The sequence below is a fragment of the Asterias amurensis genome, chromosome 3 (genome assembly GCF_032118995.1).
Source record: "Asterias amurensis chromosome 3, ASM3211899v1".
NCBI classification, from domain to species: Eukaryota; Metazoa; Echinodermata; class Asteroidea; order Forcipulatida; family Asteriidae; genus Asterias; species Asterias amurensis.
In genome coordinates this window covers 25,479,207-25,504,890 of record NC_092650.1, presented here as the reverse complement: position 1 = coordinate 25,504,890, position 25,684 = coordinate 25,479,207, and the positions used below count along the sequence as shown (strand labels likewise).

The 25,684-nt window shown below is 38.6% G+C and overlaps 1 protein-coding gene across 1 annotated transcript in view; it reads right to left on the bottom strand.

Annotated features, from left to right (window-relative positions):
* LOC139935455 (sal-like protein 3) overlaps positions 1-20,816 on the bottom strand; it is a 53,250-nt gene extending 32,434 nt beyond the window's left edge. The window contains exon 1 of the mRNA XM_071930074.1: positions 20,498-20,816. Coding sequence (XP_071786175.1) covers positions 20,498-20,570 — 73 coding nt within the window. The 5' untranslated portion in view covers positions 20,571-20,816. The remainder of the gene's footprint in view (positions 1-20,497) is intronic.
* Positions 20,817-25,684: the final 4,868 nt, after the last annotated feature.

The window sequence follows — 25,684 nt, the reverse complement described above, 5'->3', positions numbered from 1 at the left end:
AACCTAACTTCACATCAGCAAGAAAAGCATGCATTCACATAACAAATTATCCGTGGGTACATTATATTCCTCTCCTTCTGTATCCAGTTGACGAGACAACTTTGAAAAAAATGCTTTCCTCCTTTTTTTTTTCAAAGTTAACACAAAAAAATTCATGGAAAAAAAAAAAGAAATTGCCGCAATTGTACACACATGTATAAACTGCACAATGTACATGAAAGAAACTAAACGCCATGGGCAAGCCTTGAATAAGCTAAGCCGACTCTGATTGTGCCCAATCAGGCCATGTTCCAACAGGGGAGACCCCAGCCAATTTCAAACCTATTCCAAACTGCTTCGGGGGAAGAAGGCAAGGGGAACAATTTCTAGAAGGACTATGTCAAAATGATTACCAAGCTCCTCAAGATATGCTCCCCCTTGGGGGTAACTTTAATTTTGCTATTTTCTTCTTTCTTTTTTTTTCTTCTTCTATTGTGCGGGACCAGCGGGTTTTTTCTTCTTCTCCACTCTCCCCCCCCCCCCCCCCAAATCTTTTTCCAGCCGCAGGGAATGAAAAGAAAATTACAGCCCTTTTGGAATATGGAACTCATAACTGCAAAGTATTACATGCCATGTTCTTCTTGTTTGATCACAGAGAGGCAATTACATGTTTTATTTATGGTCATGTCAAATGTTAATGGTGCTCAAGGATGGTCTCATTCTCGGCATCCAACCCCGCTAAGTTTATCTCTGAAAGTGATCTCACTCCTATGTGAACTAGGAAAGACATTAAAGGCATTGGACACTATTGGTAATTGTCAAAGACTCGCAGCCTGCTCACTTATGGTGTGTCTCAACATATGCATAAAATAACAACCCTGTGAAATTTTGAGCTCAATCGAAGTTGCGAGATAATAATGAAAGAAAAATAACCCTTGTTACTTGAGGTTGTGTGCGTTTAGATGGTTGATTTGGAGACCTCAAGTTCTAAATCCGAGGTCTCAAAATCAAATTTGTGGAAAATTACTTCTTTCTCGAAAACTATGGCACTTCAGAGGGAGCCGTTTCTCACAATGTTTTATACCATCAACCTCTCCCTATTACTCAATACCAAGAAAGGTTTTATGCCAATAATTATTTCGAGTGATTGCCAATAGTATCCACCGTCTTTAAACACACATTCATTACAAGTAGAGTATATTTGTATTCTTTGGATTAACTGGACATCTGATAGGTTTGTAATAGAAAAGTAAAATTCAAATAAATCTTACATTTTAGTCCTTTTTTTCTGGAGGAGTGGGGGTTATCTTAACCTAATCACTATCTGGTGTCAATTTTAGTCCATTGTAAAAAACCTTCGTCTATGGTCTGACATGTAATTTATTTGAAAAATGGGCCTGGTTTCAGCGCGTCAAACAAACAAATCGGCAATAACACTGCTTACAGGCAGTGGACACTATTGGTAATTACTCAAAATAATTATTAGCATAAAACCTTACTTGGTAACAAGTAATGGGGAGAGGTTGGTAGTATAAAACATTGTGAGAAACGTCTCCCTCTGAAGTGGAGTAGTTTTCGAGAAAGTAGTAATTTTCCACGAATTTGATTTCGAGACCTCAAGTTTAGAATTTGAGGTCTCGAAATCAAGCATCTGAAAGCACACAACTGCGTGTTTTTTCTTTCATAGTTATCTCGCAACTCCGACGACCAATAGAGCTCAAATTTTCACAGGTTTGTTATTTTATGCATATGTTGAGATACAGCAAGTGAAAAGACTGGTCTCTGACATTTACCAATAGTGTCAACTGGCTTTAAAAAGACATGCTTCAAATGAAAGCCAGACAGTTTATATTGTCATTTGAGGTGATGGGAAAATAATCAGAAATCCATCGCATAGGCATTTATATGGTATTTGGAATACTCGGTTTTAAAAAAGGTCCATGACCCACCCAGCACCTACGCTCTAAATGCAAAAGAGTGAATAATCACTCTTTCAAGAGGGGTGTCTTTTAAAATGCTGTCTTATGAATTTGGTTGCTCTGTTTAGTTATAGACTTGTTCATAGAATGGCAAGGCATTTTTGTAATACATGATGGAAACTAAAACTTTTACAGGAAAATTTCACAGGGCACCAAGGCAGTGATCACAAGCATGGATGGAGCATGAGGTACCTGGGCCCAATTTCATAGAGCTGCTAAGCACGAAAATTTGCTTAGCATGAAATTTCTTCCTTGATAACAACATGACTACCAACCAAATTTCCATGTGATTTTCAGGATAAGAAAACAACAGCTGATTACTAGTAACAAGCAATACGCAACAAATAGAAATTTTGTTTGTAATCCTGTTTTTATCTAGAAAGAATTTTCATGCTAAGCAAAACTTTGTGCTTAGCAGCTCTATGAAATTGGGCCCAGGCCTGTCTAAGTACAATCAGTCGACGGTGACCCATTAGGAAACTTTATTTTCAATTCTTTCATAGCAACACTTGAGACCTAGTGCTACATCCCAAGCAGACACCTGTACATAGTGCTGCACTTCACGATGCTATAGTTACAGTACACACCCTCCGAACCAAGAAGGGACTTTGAAGCAGCCTCAACAGCAAATTGACTCTCGGAATATGCAGATCAAGTCAACACAGTTAGTCTTGGCTACATGTATCATCTTAAACTATGTCAGCCCAATTATTACACCCATCGTATGACCCAGTTCGGATTCGTCAGCATGAGATTAAAACCCAAACCCGTCATTCCATATTTCTCGCATGTCATGTCGCTAGCCATCTCCTAAACACACAAATTGAGCCCAGGAATAAAAAGCCGTCCCCGCGAACAAAAGCCCCCGCTATAAACAATCTTCCACTCATATTTCATTCCGTTCGCCAATTTTATATGTTTGCCCCGGCCAGCACGGTGGGGAAGACCAACCTCTCGCCGTGCATGCTGAAGATGTAAAATGTATGTTTATGGCGTTGTGGGATGTGATACAGTCTAGTGTGTGCTATACTAACACGGACTGAGTGAAAATGAGGTCTAGCACACAAGCCTCTTTATTACCGGAAAAGCCACGCAGCCTCAGCCGCGTATGACAATGCAAACAAGCAGCGTGTAATATATCTGAACATGCGAAGCTGACTTGACTACTACAACAACTCAGGTTGTAGTGTCCATAGACAAAATGCTCCACACCGTATACAGAATATAAATGAGGGGCTACTTTCTCTCTCTTTTTGTTTTGGCGGAATGATCAGCCACTGTATTCATGAGTTGTTATGATTGCTGTTTTTAGGGTCTCCTTCCTTCAGAGGGGAATTTTGTTTGAGTTTCCCCAACCACTTAAAGGGAAGCCAACAACAAAAACACTATACCGGTGGCTAGAAGAAATGTACACATTCTCACTGGTACTGTAATCCTGCTCAAAACAAACTGTGGACATTCAAAATTTCATTCCATTAATACCAATTCATTCTGTTCAAAGGGTGAAGACTCACATTTAAAGAAACTTTGATTGGAAGTTAACAATTAAAGAGCTTAAAAGTTATTCTGCAAAACTAACATAGTCCGAAAAGTGTTATAAACTTTATGACCATTTGTTCCAGTGACATTTTCTGTATTGTTTATTCACTTTATAGTATTTGACATTACTTTTCATCCTTCCTTGTTTGTTATCAACTGAACAAATTACAAAGTGAACTGGTTGTCACTTATAAGAAGAGAAGTATCTTCTTCTTATGAACATCTGAAATCTCCAAGACAGAAGTCATCGCCCACAGAGCACGATCAAGAAAAAAACAACTTTTAACAAAGCAATATGTATGCCCATGTCAATCACGCTAGTGGTTGAAGACCACAGACACCAAGAAACTTCTCCGAGAGATCAAGAGAGAGAGAGAGAGAGGGAAATTCGGCAAACTCCACGGTTGGCTTTGAGACCATTACCGAAGGGCAAGGGAGTGTAACCTCCTAATGTGTTGGTAACCGGAGACAAATCCCTCAAAGTTAAGGCAAAGCACTACAGCAAAAATATTTATGATCCGCTAGGCACTGATGATTGAGTGAGGTATTATGAGTTTTTGAAGACAGCAATGGCCACGGGGGCTGCTCGTACTACTCTTGTTGGTCTGCCTCAAGAAATCATTACCGAAAGCAATTCGGCGACTTTGCGGGGACAAATTAGTACCAGAAGTTCAGCAATGTCACATTCTCTGTCATGAGACCACAGATTTTACATTGGAAAATTCTGCTAAATGCCTTTGCTAAAACACATGGTACAATATGGTCTTTTGTGACATGTTCATCTTTTACCCCGAACATTTAAATTCAACAAAATGACATCAAAATCCCACCCAGTGAGATATTTACGTGAAGAGCTCCATGCAAAATTTGAATTGCTCAGCTCTGTGTTTTGACACTCTCTTACATTGTATTCCTACAGGTATTATTACGTTTTAGAGAAAACAAAATACAAGTCGTACAGAAAAAAAATGGTGGAGGTAATTTGGATTTTGGAAGGGTTTCAATTGATTGACGATCATGAAACCTCATTAAACGATAGACCTCTGACTAACATGATGTATAGAGGCAGTTAAGACAGGAGATAAGACAATGGGGATGGGGGGGAGGGAAATGAAGAACAACGCTCAAGACAGACGGTAACAAAAACACCACGGGTAAGACAAAGACAGCATGACACAGACACAGACAAAAACAGGTAGCTATAGGGGAGGCATGATAGATAGAGAGGGGAAGAGGGGGGGTGTTAATAGTTAGTCTGCGATCAAGGAGTGAAGAAAAATCTAGCGAAGTGATGGGGGGGGGGGAAACTGCGTACTGTAAAGTGTAAATCAATTTCCTATTAGGAAGCGCCTATGTGTGAAGGTGAATCTGGGCAACTTGCTCCCCTGGGACTTGACACCTCTGCTGAGGGTCCAGGGCTTCGCTCCACAGTCAAACAGAGCGGGGGCAACCCACGCGAGGAAACATAAGTTTACACAACCAGGAAGAAGGGAGCAATAAATCCATCAGAAAAACGTAGCACGCCGAATCGAACTCTTGCCCCCCTTAAGGCCAGCAGGCTTGCAGAAAACAATTTCGGGTCGGGGGGAAAAACAGAGCAGAAAAATAGTTGGGTTGATAGGAAACTGGCTATGATCCAATTTCATTTTGTTTTCTCTCACCCGACACATCATGATCGACATTAATAAAGCTCCGAGTCATAAAAAAAAATGAAACGTTGATGCAAGTTAAACATTAAGAGTATAATATTGACATTTAAGGGAAGAGAAAAAAATGACACAACTGATTCGTTTGTACAGCACCGTGACATTTAACAAGTTTAACCCAGATTCAAGATATTATTAAGAGTGTGAAGATCATAAATACAATGTTGTCAAGCAAAAAAAAAAAGAAGGGGGGAATGGGCAAGAGACGAAGCTCTGCAGACTCTGACAATTTGAATGGCACGAGGCGCATAATTACAGCAAGTTAAAGTAACAGGCATACAATTTAAAAATCGCCTGGGGGTTCTGACCTATTCTTGTGGATGATTGACGTGGGAAGGTACAAAAACCATCGCGGCCGCCCAAGGCAGAGATCCCACCTAAGCATGAAATCAGGATCTGCCGGTTTAGAAAAATATCGCCGGATTATAAAATGAAAAGCCTCCCCTCGGCTTTGTTTCTCCTACGTCTTTATAACCGAAGCAGTTTGGATTTTTCCCCCTCTTGACTCTCTCTCTCACTCCCCACCGCGGGCGGAAAATATGGTATAAACCGTATTTAGATCAGCAGACCGCACCACTATCCCTATGGCCTACTTCTCTGGGTAGTTTAAAAATAACAGTTGCAAACTTGAAGAATGCTGTCCGATTTCTGAAACTGTTTTTAGAATACACACTTACAGAGTGGTTGGGTCGCCCGGAGTCATGTATTTAGACGACAGTTCAACAAGGGAATGTACAGTAATGCCCCGACTTGTCATATTTTTTCATGTAACACTTATCGCAGTAGACCTTAATAGCTTACTTTGGAACAATATTAGAGGTGAGGGCAAGGGAGAGAGAAGAGAGCCTTGTGAAGTGGAGGTTCAATTTTTGTTTTGAAATGAATTCATGTTGGGGGGAAAATGGCGAGGGATGGCGCAGGCACTATGTTTTTCATCAACACAAAATATAAATCAAACAAATTTGCTTTATTCTTCGTTGTCGGACACATTACAAATAAAACAGCCATAATTTTTTTTTTAGTAGTACTAGTAGGTCTAAGTATAATGCTGTTCATTATGAACTTTATGTAAAGCAAGATTTGTAAGTTGGCTGAAACATTAGCACATCAAATAAACAAATCATGGGCTATTATCAATCAGGGAGAATTACTGGGGGTTAAAAACCTCCTCATTAAAAACAATCTGACATTATCAAATCAGCATTCTTTTTTCGGCCAATTTGACGCGAGACAATATTGAAACAAGAAAAGCCAAAAACAATGATTATATTGGAAGTTCCAAGATCAAAAGCTCACACTTTTTCTACATTTCTATGTGTTTAAATTGAAATACTCACTGAACCAACGACCAGAGTCCATTTATCTTAGAATCACCCAGAAACCCCCAAACTCACTAAGTCTATTGTTTCCTAATTTTAAGAAATTAACTATTTTCAACTACATGTTTAACACAAATAGTGCTTTCAAAACTGAATTTAAACTTCAAAACATTCTATCATACCATAGATGTAGATGTTTCTTAAATTACTTGCCGCTCAAAATTCAAGAACTAGCATTTATCAATCTGAACATTCCAACAACAAAAAGCAATCTATTTAGTACCACAACATAGCTCCCGAACGTGCCAAACCGTAGGTATTGAGTTGGTATTGAGGGTAAGTAATTGTGCATTACCTACATACCTCCTCCCTACATATTTCCTGGTTCGGTATTAATTTATATTCATATTCAGATACAACAACACAACACATAAAGGATTACAACCAGGTCTCCCAACAGGTAATCTGATACTGTCGAGGAAATTTCAAAGGAAATGATAGCCGTTTGTGAAATGAAAACACTTCTTAAAGGCAGTGGACACTATTGGTAATTACTCAAAATAATTATTATCATACAATCTTACTTGAGTAAGAGTAATGGGGAGAGGTTGATGGTATAAAACATTGTGAGAAACGGCTCCCCTGAAGTAATGTATTTTTCGAGAAAGAAGTAATTTTCCACGAATTTGATTTTGAGACCTCAGATTTAGAATTTGAGGTCTCGAAATCAAGCATTGGAAAGCACATAACTTTGTGAGACAAGAGTGTTTTTTTCTTTCACTGTTATCTCGCAACTTCAAAGACCGATTGAGCTCAAATTTTCACAGGTTTGTTATTTTATGCATATGTTGAGATGGTTGAGATACACCAACTGTGAAGACTATAGCCTTTGACAATTACCAATAGTGTCCAGTGTCTTTAACATTAAATAACAGGGTAAGAAACCTGTACACAGTTTGAATACTGCTTTTGGAATACACATTTGGGGGGTCATATCATTGAGCTTTTATGTACAGCCTACAACCAGCCTGCTAAACCTGTCATAATAATGCTTAGCTGATTATCTGCTTCCGTAAGGGTAAACCTTCAATAATTACTCCACAAAATTATGACCATAAAAACTAAGGCACTTCTTTTGGTAAAGAGCACTTTCGAGCTCAGCTGTTAATATTATTAAAAAAATTACCAGACAACACCCTTTGAAGTCAAGTATGAAAGGTAACAAAATTTGAATCAAAGAATGGCTTCAGGCATGAAGCCTTTCTGAGCGTCTCAAAACACACCATTCTAAGACAAGGGTGTGTTTTTTCTTACCATGCAACTTATGACAAGTTGAGCCCAAAGGTTTTGTTATTTTAATATGCATATGTTGTGTTGACAATTTACCAAAAGTATGCCCTGCTGTTAAGGTGAATGTTTTCCAGTATCAATGAATTGTTTTTTATTTTTGCTTTAAAAAAAACCCATCTTGGATGATCAAAAGTGTTCAGCGCTCAATGTGTTTGGAAGCGTTGCACCATTTTTCAATCCATTCATGAAGTTTGATTTTTAACATCAACTGTCAAGCTCTATAAGCTCTATTGACGATGCCCTTTTATTATACTTACCTCGACAGTTTTCCTTAGCCATTTTTTTTACAAGGTTTTCTTTACAGCGGACCTGAGCGAGTTGCTTCTAGGAGGCCAGTCAGCCTTTTGAAGAGAAAGAGAGTCAAAGCTGAACAGCAGCAGGAGTCTTTTCACAGTTAAAGAGGCTACTTTCTAAAGCCACGAGAGCAACCCGCGTGTTGGGTTTCAGACCTGGAACGGGAGAGCAACTCTATGATCCTTGGAGACTCATTAGGACCACACAGAGGCACAGGAGTACAGTCTTCCAAGACGTGTCTGTCCACACGAAGACACTTGCGTCAAGTTCAAAGTCGGAAGAACCCGAGAGAGTGAAAGAACAAGGGACACCAATACTGTGCTGTGTTCTCACAGAAAGAAAAAAAACACTGTGGCATCCGCCAGCCACTGAACTCTCCTCCTCACAATACACACACATTGATCTAATGGGTTGTCAAAATAAAAACAAACCACCTACCAAACTTTTTTTTCACACGAACGGAAAGAAGGCAGCCCCGGACCAGCGACTACCTGAACCTGCTGCTACTACACCGGGACCCCGCTGCACGTTACACAGAAGCCCCTGCCTGCCCTTGGAATCTGGTTATGACAACCCCAGAACTTACACGGAAGTGAAAGTATTTGAGTGGCACGCTTGATCAGAGTTATGAAAATAGGAGTCCAACAGGACAAGGGCAGTATAACATCATAATGGATTGTACAATATCAACACACAGCCTGCGGCTATAGGTGGTAATTATGAAAAAAGGAAGTTCACAAGGCCAACTATCACTTCATAACAATAACAGTCCAGATAACAAGAGGAATGTTTGGGGGGGAAAAGGCTCCCTGATGGACAGAAGATACAAAACACTTTTGTTTTAGAACAAATTGAAAGGGAAATCTACACGCACGGGAAAGCTTAAAGCTCTGATCAACAAGAGCAATGGGGCTATAAAAATATGGGTTTTTATGATGAGTAGAATTTAAGTTTTCTATAGGATTGGTGAAGAGTTTTGGGTCAAGCAAGCTGCTTTTTGAAAACAAGTTATTAACAATTTAGAGGTGTGTTCCAACTGAAATAAGGTTAAAACTACCTCCATGCATGGTCAAAATAAACCAAAGATGTTTAGACATACCAATAACAAACTTAGAGCAGACAACACTAATATGAAACAGATTATGTTTTTATGTTGCCTTCAATTCTATGTGAAAAGAAATTTGTCATAGCAATTACTTTCCATTCGTTAATTCAAGAAATTGCATGAAATTTCACAAACACTTATTAAACAAAGTAAATTTCTATTTTGTCTACTTCATAAAGCTGCCTAAGCACAAAATTTGCTTAAGCACGAAAAAAGCTTGCTTACTTTTACACATGTTAGTCCTACTAACCAAAATTTCATACCATTTACATTGCTTGTGAATGCCATTTAGCTGTAATAGCTTTAAACAATTGTGTGGAGTCTTGGCTGGTAATCTAATTTTACTAAGCAAGGACTTTTTTTAGCACATAAGCAGTTCTGTGCTTAACAAATTTGGGCCCGATGAAGCATATGGTTCTTTGCTAAGTTTTAGCTCCATAAAATTGTTGTCACAGCTTCCTACCAATACTTTAAATCTCTAAAAGCAATCTTATGAGTTTCTGAACATTCCACTGGCTTTATAAAGAAGAACAAAAGACAATCTTATTTTTAAGAGGGCAGAAATCGGGGGGGGGGGGGGGGGGGGGGGGCACTGTTCTGGATGAATGGTGATAAATAACCCATGGCACGCCCATTACAAAGTCCTGTGTAAATAGTGGCCATTTTCTCATCAATGTAATTTACAGTCTCAGGATTAAGGAAGTGTATGGCCACACAATTATGGAGAAGAGAACAGTGGACATGGCTAGAGGAATGCGGGGGTATGGCTACTGAGAATGGGTGAATACTGATTTGATTTCTGTGTAACCATGGAGGATATGGTTTAACAATCACTGAATAACCTCAAGCCAACTTCTTGCTTTTGACCCACTGAAGAATTGACTATAATTACATAACACAAACAAGCATCCATTGCATGTGTGGCCCATGAAAGCCTTTGGCCCCGCAATGCTTACAGGGGACAAAAAGCTGTTGATGAGTAAGAATTTAATGTTTTCAGATTGTCTGCAGCTCCATATCAAGTTGTAGACCTAATTAGAGTGTCTCCAATCAGCAGTGTATAATCAAATGGGCACGCATAATTATCGTCCCAACATTGCAAGTTGCATGTTGTGAGTAGTTTGCACAAATTGTTTCAAACAAAAGCTGATCTCATCCCCAAATCATACCATTTTCACAACAAATCCATGTTGTTTTAGAAATGACAAGCTGAACCCCCCATTGTTTAACGAATGTTTGTGGGCAACTTGTTCATGTGACTCCTGAATATTAATGCATTGTTCATTCATATTTCATGAGAAATTTCAAAAACTATTCAAGTTTTCTGCTGCCTCTTTCATTTGTATTCCATGGGTTTGTGGCGCACAGCTTATATCGTATGATCTGATTGGCCACTGTGTAAAATAACGGCGCCCTCTGTTGCCAAGTTGTTAAGAGTATTGTGAAGACACACTCAACTGAATAACATGAATCAATTGAAGAAAGTATAGGACAGATCAGAAATGAACACTTACAATTGAGGAGTGACAGACACCCTTTCTGGCCCCCTATGGCAACTCTATTCATCCCCAACCACCATGGTCCATCCCCATCCTGTAGCAATCAGGTGGGTATTTGGCTATTATTATTATTATTGGTCATCTTGATGGTCAGTTGGGTGATTCATTGGGTCAGTTAGCTCTGGCCAAGATGCCCTTTTTATCTCTGTGTGTGCATACCATGGTTGTTACATCATCAACAACCAGAGGGGGCCTGAAATATGACACTAACTCAAGAGTCATAATTGATGGCTCACATCTGAGAAATGTTAGCCACATGGTTTAATCACAGCATGGTGTGGAAGGTGGGGGGAGAAATTCAGAACAGGTTTAGTGAGGCACCTACTTTCTTTAAAAGGGGGGTGAGGAATTTTAGCAGCTGTAAAATATTTGACCACACAATTAGCACTGCATGCAACAGGTGTTTATCTACAGTATCTAGTTTTTTCATAACAATAGATATCCAGATTCCACAGAAAGTGCCATCTTAAGAAATGAAGATACTGGGAGCATGACCCAATGTGCTTTAATACCACAAATAAAGCTTTTATAAGACATATAGAAGAGTTTGTGGTAACACAATGTAATGACCATCTCTAAATGAGTTGGGGTGGTTCTGAAAAGAGCCGTTGGTTTAACTCGACGTTTTATAAGACAGAGGTATTTTTATCTTCCACAAAAATGAATGTGCAAACACTTTCTTCCAGTTGCTGTAGGGTTATTATTTGGTAAACACTCAAAGAAATGAATAACCATGAAAAACTTACATTAGTGAGAAGCAATATACAGCTGCTGATAGTATTTAAGTATGTTGAGTAAGGATTCACTTAGAAGTATTCAAAACAAGGTTTGTATACATTCTCCCAAAAGAACTTGAATCTAAGAAACTATTCAGGCATGAATCAATTCTGAGATTTTAAGTTTTCGAGAAAGAAGTAATTTTCCACGAATTTGAATTTGAGACCTCAGATTTAAAACTTGAGGTGTCGAAATCAACCATCTAAACGCACACAACTTCGTGTGACAAGGGTGTTTTTTCTTTCAAAGTTTACTCGCAACTCCGAAGTGCAATCGAGCTCAAATTTTTACAGGTTTGTTATTTTGTGCATATTGATATACACCAAGTGAGATGACTGGTCTTTGACACTTACTAATAGTGTCCAGGGTTTTTAAGGAGTTTTTATCTGGTGCCAAATCTGATCCCATTACTCACGAGAACTTGGCTGGTTTAAGTTTGAATATTAGATAAAATTGTCATTCCACGTCCTGCTGGCACTCAACCATTCTATATGACTCAGGTTCATAAACTATGTTAGCATTATAAATTATTAATACACTAATCCCACTGTCTCCGTAAAAATAGCGTTTCCATAGCGAGATAGATTCTCAACAAATAAACACCCACGCAAATGACATCATGCGTCAACTGTTCCAAAAGTTGTTGGAAAATAGCATTCATGAAAAACATGCTTACCAGAATAAGGTTACCAGCCAAATTACCATGTCACATGTACAATTTGTTTCTGGTATCCTGCTCATTTCTACTCGGCAGAAGTTCATTTGGCAATTATATCTGCTTCAGCGACTTGAAACCTGGTCTTACACACTGTAATCATTTCTTGCTTAGCAAAGAAACTTGATTAAAATTCTGCTTAACAGCTCTATTAAATTGGGCTCATAGCAAGAGGGTATCAGCCATTGGAGTTCATGGCGGGGCTAGCAACTGGTACTTCTGTGGTGGGTGGATATCATATGTACGGCTAGAGATCACACGATTGTCTATGTCGCGCTCTGGCAAGATGGCCTACATAAAGAAGATGTAATTCAACACACAATCAGCCCACCTACTATCTATTTCGAGTTCAAGACCATGTACATCAAATTCACAATGGTTTTCTAACCACTAAATGAATTGGCAAAAAACATAGTTTATTGCTGAGCTGAATAATTCACACAGGTCCAGTGGTTGGCCTTAGCACAAACTTTACCACAGGTTGCACTTTTAAAGAAGGAAATGAAAACAACTTCTGCATGCCATCACAGAAACGAAATGAAAGTGCAAAAATCTGCGATCATGTAACGATTCCCGGCTAAAGAGAAACTTCGTCCTCCACCAGCTGACAAAAAGTTTAGATTAATATTTTGCCGGAAAAGCCCAGGGATGATAGAGAAAGATGAGACTTCCTGGCTCCCTGGAGTGGAGCAGGGGACAATAGGAAATAGCGGACAGGAAGTGACATGTAAAATTACATCTTTATTGGATAGATCAAGAGCCACAGGGGCTTTGTTTTGTTTATTATAACACAATTGTCTAAGTCAGTTATGTAAGAGATGATATGGGGATGTGGGTAGGGTATGTGGGGTGGTTGTTGGAGGGGTACACATGTAGCTGACCATACTAGGGTTTCATGGGTGTTCCTCATTAATTGCTGACCAGCTGTTCACTCCCATAATGTTATGTGACAGTTTTAGGAGACCTGACTTAACTGCTACACAACAAAAAGAGTACGAACACCATTTAAAAGGGTCCATATTTGTAACACTCTAGAGCTATTCACACTACAGCACTTTAACTGGGGTCCCTTGTTTAATTATAGCAAGGTTGTAAAATGTAGCAATGTTTGACAAGATTTTATATGCATAAAATAACAAACTTGTGAAAATTTGAGCCAAGATTGACAATTTCAAGTTTGTGTGATAAGGGTCAACAACCAAACATCCAGTGGAAATACTTCTACAAGAGTGAAAGGGGTTCTGTAGAGCTTGATTGTGAGACCCATTATTAGCGATGTCAGTTCCCTGCTCGTCTTATTACATAAAAAAAAAAAAAAAACAACACATTCCACTATGCAGCTACCTGTATTTGAGCAGGACAGAGTGTATTGAATTATGAATGTCATACATTGTACAGCCATCCCAGTACCATGGTGGTCGATTTGTTTGACCTTGTTACAAAAAGACTCCCAAGCCTTTTGCTTTCCCCTTCATGTTTTTTTGACAACCCTATTGACTCCTCGGCAAGCACTGCAGAGTGGGTCCTTTTATGAATATCACTGGATCATAAAGCATGGCTTTGCCGCAGATTAGCAAAGCTAACAGCGGAGGTAAGTTACTTTTCCCCCATGCATCAAATGGACACTCAGATTCTCAATAAAGTGTTACCCTCATTCTCTCTACCCTCCATTGTGCTCAAGGCAAGAGGGACAAAAATTCCTAAGATGCTATACAAGCTGTTATTTTGGAACTTGTGTGGAATTGAAAAGAAACCTCTAAACTGTGGTCCTCTTTGGGGCCCCCTCAGGATTAAAAAAAAGTTGGTCACAAAAAAGGATTAAAAATATAAAAAGATCAGGCATGGAAGATGCTTTCCTGAAAAGATGCTTTCCTGAAATGCACCAACACTGAATTAATCATTGGTCAGAGAATAAAAGAGAAGCGACACAATAGGGGTGCTGGCATGGGATGGTGACAACAATCAAAACTGAGGGATTGATTAAAATTTGGTATGCTCACTGAACAATGGGGTCTTAACTATGAATTGATGTTGTACACTGACTCTAAACTCTATCCCTGGTCAATTTACCATGTAGGCCGTGGCTATAGGAAACTACGCTTGTATTATCTAGTCAAGGGTGATCTCTTAAAATGGATTCTCAAGTTAACAACAAGTACACAAATGATTCAATTATAGTTTCAATATCAAAGTTCCCGAATCCTCCAGAGTAGTATTTCTTTCTAAAAGACTCTTTACATGTAAGTCCAGAACTCGAAATTAAATGAAGAAAACCGTCACATCTATCCAATTTATTCCTTTTTTTCAATAAACCACAATTATATGTTGAGTTCCACAAAACCCATGTACACAGACAAACCTATTATTAGATTTTTCCCAAAGAGATTGAAAATGTAGTCACCAAATATATCCATACACAGGGTGGTGTGTTCAGTTGGTGGAAATGCATACTAGTACTTTACCCCAAATACAACGATTAATTGTTCATCAAAAATTCCTGTACGATTCTTCCAATTTCAATTCAAGAAACTCAGAACAAGAGTGTGTGAGAAGTCATCCCTTTTCTCACTACCACCACTTTCCTTGAATATTTGCAGGGATTAAGGAAAGAACATTTCAAGGGTGGCAGCCAGCAGGCACAAACAAAAGTAGCAGATCAAACATGAGCTTATTAAATATGGCCTCGCACCAATATAAGACCCCCCCTTCAGAAGGCAAAAAAATGGAGCATTCAGGTTTTAGACAATGGCAGTTACTTGGCAAATATTAAAGCCCACCTTTGTCCTTCTGAGTTAAAAGGAAGGGTCTTATTATGATGGTTTTCCAAAGGAGGGGATAATAAAATCAATAACTCTGCATGTTTAAAAAGCAAATTTTAAGCTTAGAGAAAGTGTGTAGATATTTGTGCATGACATGGTAGTAGGCAAGGACTAAGGAGAGCGTTAGAAAGAAAGTATGTGTGGAAAGAAAGCATGTGTGATTTGATTTGAACATACAGTGCAAACAGTAAATGCATGGATTGTTCACTACTCAAATTTTGTGTGATTACAAAACCTGTGGCTTTTAAATCACCAATATTAAACACAGAAGGAACAAGTATAAGGGAATGGGAGGGGTTTTTCTTCGAAGAGTGTGGAAGAAAACACACAGGGATTTTTTCAGAGCGTAATTTTGAACTTGTGCACAACATTGACAGTAGGTTTCTTAAACTCATTCCCCTCTGTTCAAGCAAAACTTAGGTTTTCAGTAACTTGCCAACATCTAATTTCTCCTAAACTGCAAGCTCTTGTAAATGAAGAGGACCCTTATCTTGGACCCAATTGTAATAAAAGACAACACACATTTCCATCTCCCTATTCAGTCTACTCTATTTGACAAAAGTTCAACTCCAGACACCTGCCAGGGTAAATGAAGTGTACATTTATGCTCTTCACTTATTATTCTCCATCTAAGGTACCGACAATTCAACCCACAGTTCCAGGGCAAAACAAAATATGTATTTTAATTGGCCTAAATCCACTGCTAGTTGTTAACCAATGTATGCATTCCTTGTTAAAACCAGACGAATTTTCCTTAAGGCTCTGGTCGGGGAACCCAAAGTTGTATAGTTAAAATCACACAAAAATTCACAACAGATAATAAGAGGGGAGATCTTATTACTAACCCCCCCCCCCCCCCATCTTCAACAGATCTGATTGAAGATTCCGCAGATAAGCATCATCCAAGCCACAAATGCATCTTCATTAAGACAAAATTTGGAGCAGGTGTAATCATAGGAGAAACACAGAGGGCTGAGGGAACCCTCCCAAGGGCTTAAATTATGGACACAGGCTTGGAGAGAACCTTAAAGGGGCAGGCTGGGAGAGAACATTAAAGGGGCAGGATGGAGAAGGATTAATGGGGCAGACAGAGTTAAAAACGTGGCAGGATGATTCAGAAAGCTACCCTTGCCTCAACTCAATGCATCAATTCATACAGCGCATTACGAATCATTCTTTTAACCTCAACTAAAAATCTATCAACTTGGTAAATTATACAGCAGAGCTTTCAGACAAAACCCAAGTGTGTCCAGTTTCTAAGGCCTAGTTTCGCTTCAGACTTAAGGCAATGGACACTATTGGAAATTACTCAAAATTATTAGCATAAAACCTTTATTGGTAACAAGTAATGGGGAGGGGTTGGTATTATAAAATATTGTGAAAAAAGGCTCCCTCTGAAGTGGAGTAGTTTTCGAGAAAGAAGTAACTTGCCACAAGTTAGATTTTGAGACCTCAGATTTAGAACTTGAGGTCTCGAAACCAAACATCTAAACGCACACAACTTCGTGTGACAAGGGCGTTTTTATATTTCATTTTTTTCACATCGATTCGGCCCAAATGAATCACAGGTTTGTCATTTTATGCATAATGTTGAGATACACCAAGTGAGAACACTGGTCTTGTCTTTGACAATATTACAAATAGTGTCCACTGTCTAGTTGCGTTTCAGACTTAAAAACCAAAAACCAAACTACAAGTTATTCTTGTTCATTCCTGCTGATGGACATCTCTGTACATGACTTGAGCACACTTTAGCTTGATGACTGTACAAGTGTCGTAAACTTATTTGGGCGTGTTCAAAGTGGAGTGGGATTCCCATGGTTTCTTCCACAGGAAATTAAGTGTAAGTCTAGAGCCTAAATGCTAGACTACACAACTCATTAGTATTTACACAATGATAGATCGTTAAACAAAACCATATTTAGCAGACACAGACGCATTTTCCATCTCCGCCCGCCTGGAACAGGAAAGCTCGACAAAAAGATGATCCAAGTTTGTGTTTTCCTTGCTCAAGCAATTGAAAGCAACCATCACTGCAGATGAATATTTCAAAACTAATGATGAATATCTCAAAATCTTAAACATTCTCAACAACTCATTGTCGAACTTGACTGATCTGATAAAAGTGGCAGAACAACCCAACAGACTGGATACAGACCCTCAGAATCAAATAGGGTTTTAGGTTACACATCTTAGGACCTACTGTATTGACTACATGTATATAACATTCTTACTGCACTCAGTCAGTGCACACCCAGAACTTGAAAGATTCAACAAAGATTTGTCAATCAAAACAGGTTAGTTATTTGGTTCCTTTCCCAAAGAATATAAGACACACTGATTGCAGTCACGGACCAGCGCAGCCAAACTACAAAATCATCAAAAGTCAAGTAATTCAACACAACAGCTTAATACTTCTCTGCAGACTATAGCAAGTATTTAAAAAAAAACACCCATCCATCTACTCCAGAAAGGTTTTTCTTCATTTGTTCCGAAATGGTCATTTGATTGAGATGAAATTTGAAAGCAGTTCGTGAACCGCATTCACACAGTAATCCCGTGCATATTTGGCCAATGTCTGCGTCCGTCCCTCGAGTAACAACCCTCCATGTTCAACAAACTTCACTGCGTTTTTCAAAAATTTCTAAGGCAATCCATTTCTAAAGGAGCTCCAACAATGGGAAATTAAATACTTGCAACCATATAAAATATCCAGAGGGTCCGATATGTAAGTCTTTCAATACAAACATTTTTTTTTCATTTCTTATTCAAGCTAGCCCAGCCAGCTGTGCCCAGGATGCCACACCGAACAAATACAATCACTTTTTGTTTATATTTCTAGTGGAACAGAATCCTGTGCTATTCTCATGGACTTCATTATTTTTTCGGGGGTTACAGACCATACAAAAAAAACCTGCACTCTCAAATTTCATGCCAGCATTTCACAGTGAGTTGAATTTGATTTTGAGCAAACATAAAAAGCATACAGGGGTCCGAGGGCTGTTACAGCTTTATGACAGCATAAATGGTTCCACAGAGGACTGCAGGCTTTTCAAACACTCATAAATTTGTTTATGAAAAGCTATAGGACCCCCTCAACACAGTGACTTGATTAATTAGCATAGGGAGGGGTTTAAAGACTCTTGCCTGGAGAGTCCATTGTAAATTTAGTTTCTTAGAACCTTCAAGTGTCTAACGTAAACAACTGCATCCTACCCATTTCAAAGCATTTTCTTGATGATGTAAGGGGTTTTTATATAAAAAGGAGCTTTTCAACTTTATGGTCCAATTGCTCAATTGCCACTAGATGTGAATTTGATTGAGCCACAAAGCTTTCTTATTAACAAGAAAGTAATAAACTGGCAACGCCTTACCCAGAATATAGTTGCAAATTTTGTGTAAACACACAGAACATTGAGCAACTACCTCACATTCTATCAGAATCCAAACTGTGAAAGTTAGTTGTAAATTTTGTCATCTATATTTTGAATTTAGTATTTGTATTGTGAAAATGATTAGGAAACAAATAGATTACATTTTCTATAATGGGAACTGCAGTCTCTACAAATTTCACATGAGACACTGAAGTATACACAAGTTATTTCCACGAAACAAGTAAATTTGATGTATTCTTTGCCTACTTTTCAAGAAAATGAGTAGTTATGAAAAGTGAAGGCATTTCAACTTTACTCTGTATAGTAGTCATATATGGAGGATCATGTTTTTCTTTTAGAACTTAGAAACTATTCAATTTTCACATCAGCTCTGACTGTGATACACATCATGATTTCATTGCCGTTATTCACAAAACTGCATCAATCATAGTGACTAAAAAAGCACAACTTGTTGACAAAAAAAGAGACGAACCAAAATACAGATTCATTTCCACTCATATCTGTAATGAAAACAATGCACTGTTCCTTGCTCTATGATTAAACAATAATGATAAGATCAAGTGATAAACTCTTATGTCTCTTACCTAAGAAGTAAATCTTTATCAATAGAGTACTGGTCTTCATTCACAATTAACCTGATAAGGGTTCTTAAATAAGGTGAATCAAGAAACGATTTTAACAACTAATTTTTACGCACTGTCATCTTCTCAAGAAAACAGAAAACAGATGTTTAAAAAAACACTTGGTTATAAACCGCAGGTGCCCTATCTCTTTATCAGGTTTTCTCAAAGTATGACTTGATAAATGGAGAGAACAACAGCTTGTTTGGTTTTGTAGCTTTTATCTTATTTTTGAAAGTGTTTTAGGAATGGCACTCTGTCCGTAAAAGGTGTGGGTTATATTTTAAACTTAGTGAAACTGAAGCAAACATACAAGTGATTCTTTCTCATAAAAAGATTTTGACCAACAATTGGGAACATTTTACGAATCGATGCCTTTTGTTTTGTTGTCACAATCACAGGCAATGTTTAAGACAAACTTAGTAAGACCTAGTAGAATTTTATCAATTTCAGATAAAATAAAATAGTTTAAGCTTTATATAAATGTATTCACTTTTTTCACAATGTGACTTGAGGCAAATCCATCTTAGATGCAATTGTTGTGCATTGAAACATTGAAGTAGGTAATCCACAGTGTAGACTACAGACTAGGGGCAGTTGAAAAATACCAATAACCAAATTTTACGAAAATCTTAGTGCCTACTAAAAAATAAACATGTTAGGAACAAAACAACAACCCAGATTTTTTAGTCAACATCCAACACAAAACACTGACAGATTGAAACTCCAATTTGTCAAAATGGAAACATTTTAAAACTGATCTTTGGAAGGTGTGATTGTAAACACTTGTTACTTTAGTGTTTACAGGTGTATTATTGAGAAGTTTTTTTTATTTATGGACTGAAGGCGATGTTGTTCAAGCGAACTACAAAACACAGCGGCAAAACAATAACAGTAAAGACACATTTGCTGTCAAATCGGTTTATAACTATAGAAGTTACAACAACGCGATACGGCGCGAGGGGGCTACACACACAGCGAGTTGCGTCCACAAAACTCAAGGGGGAAAATAAGCCACATTCCCCCGTCTCGGATCTCGTCAAGAAGTCCACGGTCAATCGAACCGTCTTCAGTAAACCACCACCGGCAGGCCACAAGCCAGTATAGTGACTCCTCGGGAAACCCCACTATGATGACAACACAATTCATTGACACAATCACTGCCAAAAGCAAAGAAAACGGGGGCTGAAGTCCCGGTTGTGCACAGCACACATCGCGTGTAATCCACACAGTACACCCGTATCTTGGGATTAGAAAACTGGGGTGATTTGACCGAGAGAATGACTTTAGACTAGAGAGATAACAAAAAAAAATTGTCCGAAGCTAAAACTTGCTACCTACCATTTTGCAGATTCGCCGGTAGGTCGTGTTCCGAACCGATATGCTGAGGGTTGGCCTGCTTACGCCGAGACATGGCTGGCTGAAATCCCCCCTGTCTGTGGGTCTCTCGTCTCTCTCGCAGCTAGGCAGTCCGTTATTGGCCGTGGGGCGAACCGGAACGTAAAGCCGTACTCTTATCCCGGGACAGGCCTGCCGAACTCTACTTACTGACAGTGACAGGACGCATTCATTCTCACTACTACAAGCTCGTTCAATTGAATGGCCAGGGAGAAATTACGGAAATAAAAACCACCGCTCTCACAAAATACTCTGCATAACATACAGCACGCCCCCAATGCGCATGTACACACACAGTTATGAATTTATCAATAATGCATAGAAGGTGTATGAAAGGCGCGTGTTGATTGGTCACTGCTGTTAATTAATTAGGTGTTAAAACTTGTCACCGGGCCAAGAAGCATCTTCATATCAGACCCGCAGGGAATACATTTTTTTGTATGTGTGGCTCGCTCGGATGGTTTGTGGCCAGCGCGCCAAAATGGACAATTACATTCCGTAATTGATTATAGGAATCTTTTCATTTTTGGGGGTGGTAATTATTGCAGTCGGATAGTTGGGGATGGTGGGACGGGCGACCTGCGTTCTGTGGAATTCACTTTTGATGGTGGGGTGGGGGAGGGGCGTGTTTGTTTGAGTGTATGTGTTTGAGTATTAAACTGGTTACGTGTTGATAACTTGTATACAATCGACAGATAAGAAATATTAGGAATACATGTCGTGTATGCGTATAGCCTACTATACGTACATCAAGCATGTTCTTATTATTTATTCGCGACAGATCTTGACATGAGTGGTACGCCAGTTTCTGAACTGGGCAAACCTCATCGAATGCAATGTAATCACAAAACACTATCAGAGTAAATCCAACCGAGTCAATATTAACAAACCACATCATATTTTATTTGAAGAGTGTATAGATTTGACATTTTTCTTGCCGTGATAATAAAGATGATATCACGAGCATGTCAAATATTAACCAGTGTGGAATAACCTGATGTTATCATATTATCATAATACAGGGACGGGTCTTGCGTGCTCCACAATCATATTAATGTTTCATATCACTCTAATAATATTCAACCTATCTAGATAATTACATTAAACATATGAAGATGAAGAAAAAATCGATGGGGGAAAAAAAAGTCAATAAAAATGAAAGACAACGTGCCGTTGTGATGAAGCGTGCAGTACACTTATAGGTTTACAAACCAGCACAGATTTGTTTAATTCTTCATTAGACACCACGGAAAACAACATTGGCCCGTGATGTTAAAACAAAGAAGGGATTATTTCATAAGAGTCGTGTGTAAGATTTGGTCACTTGGCGTGATTTTGACGATCTTCCTGACAGCGGAAAGCATGATTTATACTGTTATAAAAACCCAAGCCTCCCCGGACCGGGCCGTTGAAATGAAATTACCGAAGCAGACCCAAGCCACTCCGCGGGGTGCAACCCGGCCGATGCTAGGAGTTGGCTCGCCACGGTATATAGTCATCACGGCCCTACTCAAGAAGCGTAGTGGAATGCGCCTTTATTGACATTAAAATAATTGCTACCTGCCGGGTGGGCAGTGAGAAAAGTATTATATAATGAGGATTTTAACCGTCATTCACACAGCTGCCAACTGCTATTCATCACACGCATGATTTTTATATGGCCGGGGTTGTGTTGTTTGTTTGCAGTGCTTTGGGGACGGCCCGGCACAAATTCATATAGACTTGTTATAAGACTTGCGAAACTTGTCAGGTGCGTCATGAATGAAGCAGATGAAGAATGGAGATTTGTTGAAGATTATGTAATCATGACCGTGAATGGTGGTCTTTTCATCATGGTTTTATAAAAGACTTTTATCTACATAATCTGAAGTTGACGTACAGGTCGATCGATAATGTTATTAAATGACTTTAAACGGGAAGTACGTACGGAGATCTTTCTTTCTTGACTGTGGAGAAAAGACGTGTCTTGTTTTTTTTTTAAAGGTCTTTACATGTTTACGTCAAAAACACTTCATTGGCGATCAAATAATAAGCATTAATATTCTTGTGTGCTAGTATGGTTTACAATATAGAACCTCAATGTCTGCTTTTACACTTGAGAAAGTTGTTCAAAAACTAAACGTGTATGATGTTATAGCTTGGAGGAACACGGGTAGTTACAGTGCTGTGGTGGATTTCACAAAGGTAGTCCTAACTAAGGACTAGTCCTAGGCAATGCTAAGAGATAGGACCAGTCCTACGTTAGGATGAGTTACTGGTTCTAACTTAGGACAAGTCCTATCTCTTAGCATTGCCTAGGACTAGCCCTAAGTTAAGACTACCTTTGTGAAATCCTCCTGGGAAGATAGATCACTCCGTTTACATTCCCATGGTTCCGTTTTAAGACTTGTGGCGGAAGGGGAAAACATGCGTGAATGGGCTATTAAGGGTTTTAGCATTTGTTGAAAAAAAAGGAGCAGAAACTCCTTTAATGAAGGATGGGAATTAAGATTTGAAGTGAGTTATCACTTGACTTCGTTACTCTTGCACCCTTGTGAGGGGGGGGGGGTACCTCAGACAACGCCCCATGAAGCACATTATCGTCTGCACTTTTGAGTAAATTCAGTTATTCGGGCTAAGTTTCAGTACACCCATATGCGTCATTTCGGGTGGAACAGGGAAAGGTCTATGCCCAGAACACTCTCCCCAAAACATCATTCGTTTTTAGGTCAACCTTTTTTTACTCAAAGGTGCACAGAATGGCGCATGGAGAACAAAACGGCAAGGCGGGGAAAACTCCATTTTGTAATTGAATTGTATTTTGTTCATTCTTATTATGGAGGGTAAATAAATGTATTAATTATATGAATTACCCTCTACCGGATGCTATCTTACTAATGCCGAGATAATTATACTGAAACTAAACAGAAAAATGCATCCATGTTTTCGACCGCAGTGAACGAGCAACCTATAGTTTACGTCTGTGGTGAAACACAAGGTATTACACTACTTTAAAGGAACACGTTGCCTTGGATCGGTCGAGTTGGTCTTTGAAAAGCGTTTGTTATAAAATATATACAGGTAGAAAGATGCTATAAAAGTAGAATACAATGATCCACACAAACATGCCTCGAAATTGTACGGTTTTCCTTTTACCTCGTCTACTAACACTGTCGGTCATTTATGGGAGTCAAATTTTTGACTCCCAAAAATGGCGGACCGTGTTAGTTCGCACAGTAAAAGGAAAACCACGCAATTTCGAGGCAAACTTGTGTGGATCATTGTATTCTACTTTTAAAAGATCTTTCCAACCATATGCATTTTATAACAAACGGTTACAAACGCTTTTTTATAGACCAACTCGTCCGATCCAAGGCAACGTGTTCCTTTAAAGACACGGGACACTTTTGGTAATAGTCTAAGACCAGTCTTCTCACTTGACGTTTCTCAACATAAGCATAAAATAACAAACCTGTGGAAATTTCAGCTCAATTGATCATCGTAGTCGCACGAAAATGATGAAAGAAAGATACCTCAAAATTTCGAGGTCTAGAAATCACTTCTTTCTCGAAACTTACTTCACTTCAGAGGGAGCCGTTTCTCACAATGTTTTATATCACTACAGCTGTCTATTACTCATACTAAGTAAGGTTTTATGCTAATAATTAATTTGAGTAATAACCGAAAGTGTCCACTGCCTTTTAATTGTTTTTTTTTATTTTGCACAGTTTTATGGAAGCCTATCTGTATATTCCGGTAGGTGTAGTTGATACACCTATACACGAAAACCCTAACTCCCTTTTTCATGCAGGTCGCATGGTGCATACTTGTTTATGGTTCTGTGTAATACTTTGACTCACTGGTTGAATGGCATTTTTGTGCCCGAAACTAGGCTATTGTGATTCATTTCCAAAGAGATTACCTACCCCCGTGATAATTTTCTACTTAGTGGTTGGTATTTACATATGCATGCCTGGTGATCATAATAGAGGATGGATAAAAAACATCGATTGTCACTTCATACGTATAACTACCCCTCAATAGAAAAATGCGCGTTGTTATGTAATACTCGATGAATTGTGTATGTTTTCTTTTGTCATAACAATGAAGACATCATCATGCTGCCTATACGTTTATTAATGACAAAGAGTTAATAAGCTCTATGCACCATGCAGTATTTAAACAAAGATGGCCAATTATTGACTGGTAATATAGGCATACGGAAAGAAGGAATGGGGGATTCTTTTAATCCAAACGTTTAGCATATTTGGGTGAAGTTTAACGATTAAAAAATCGCGGCTGAGAAAGGGTCTCATAAGAAAATGTATTTTTATAGATTATAAATTTGCATCGGGGCCAATGAATATTTTGTGTTACCCATGATATATAGTTTAGAGTATGGACCATGGTATTACAGAAATGAAATAACGATTGAGTAGCCTGTAGACCATCTCAAAATATTACAGAACTCGAATAAAGAATCGAGTATAGATCGTGGTCACAAAATATTTTCAAAATAAAGAGAGTATTAGACCATGGTATCTCAAAATATTTCAAAAATAAAGAATCGTGTAGACCAGGTATAAAGAATATAGAATCGAGTATAGACCAAAAGGTATCTCAAAAATTACAGAATAAAGAATCAAGTATGCACCATGGTATCTCAAAATATTACAGAATAAAGAATCGAGTATAGACCAAGGTATCTCAAAATACTACAGAATATAGAATCGAGTATAGACCAAGGTATCTCAGCATATTACAGAATGTAGAATCGAGTATAGAACAAGGTATCTCAAAATATTACAGTATTTTGATATATAGACCAAGGTATCTCAAAATATTACAGAATATAGAATCGAGTATACACCATGGTATCTCAAAATATTACAGAATTCGAATAAAGAATCGAGCCTAGACCATGGTATCTCAAAATATTATAGAATTGTATAAAGAATCAAAAAGGCTATAGACGTCAATGGTATCTCCAAATAATAAAGAATTCTAAAAGTGGAAATTGTTATCAACGGCATCACTCATCAGGTCTCATAACGCTGGAGCTTCTTGCACTGTAGTCGTCAGTGCATGCCGTGTAGAAACCCTAACACGATGACTGACGTTATGCCAATGTTAGTTTCGATGCACAACGCA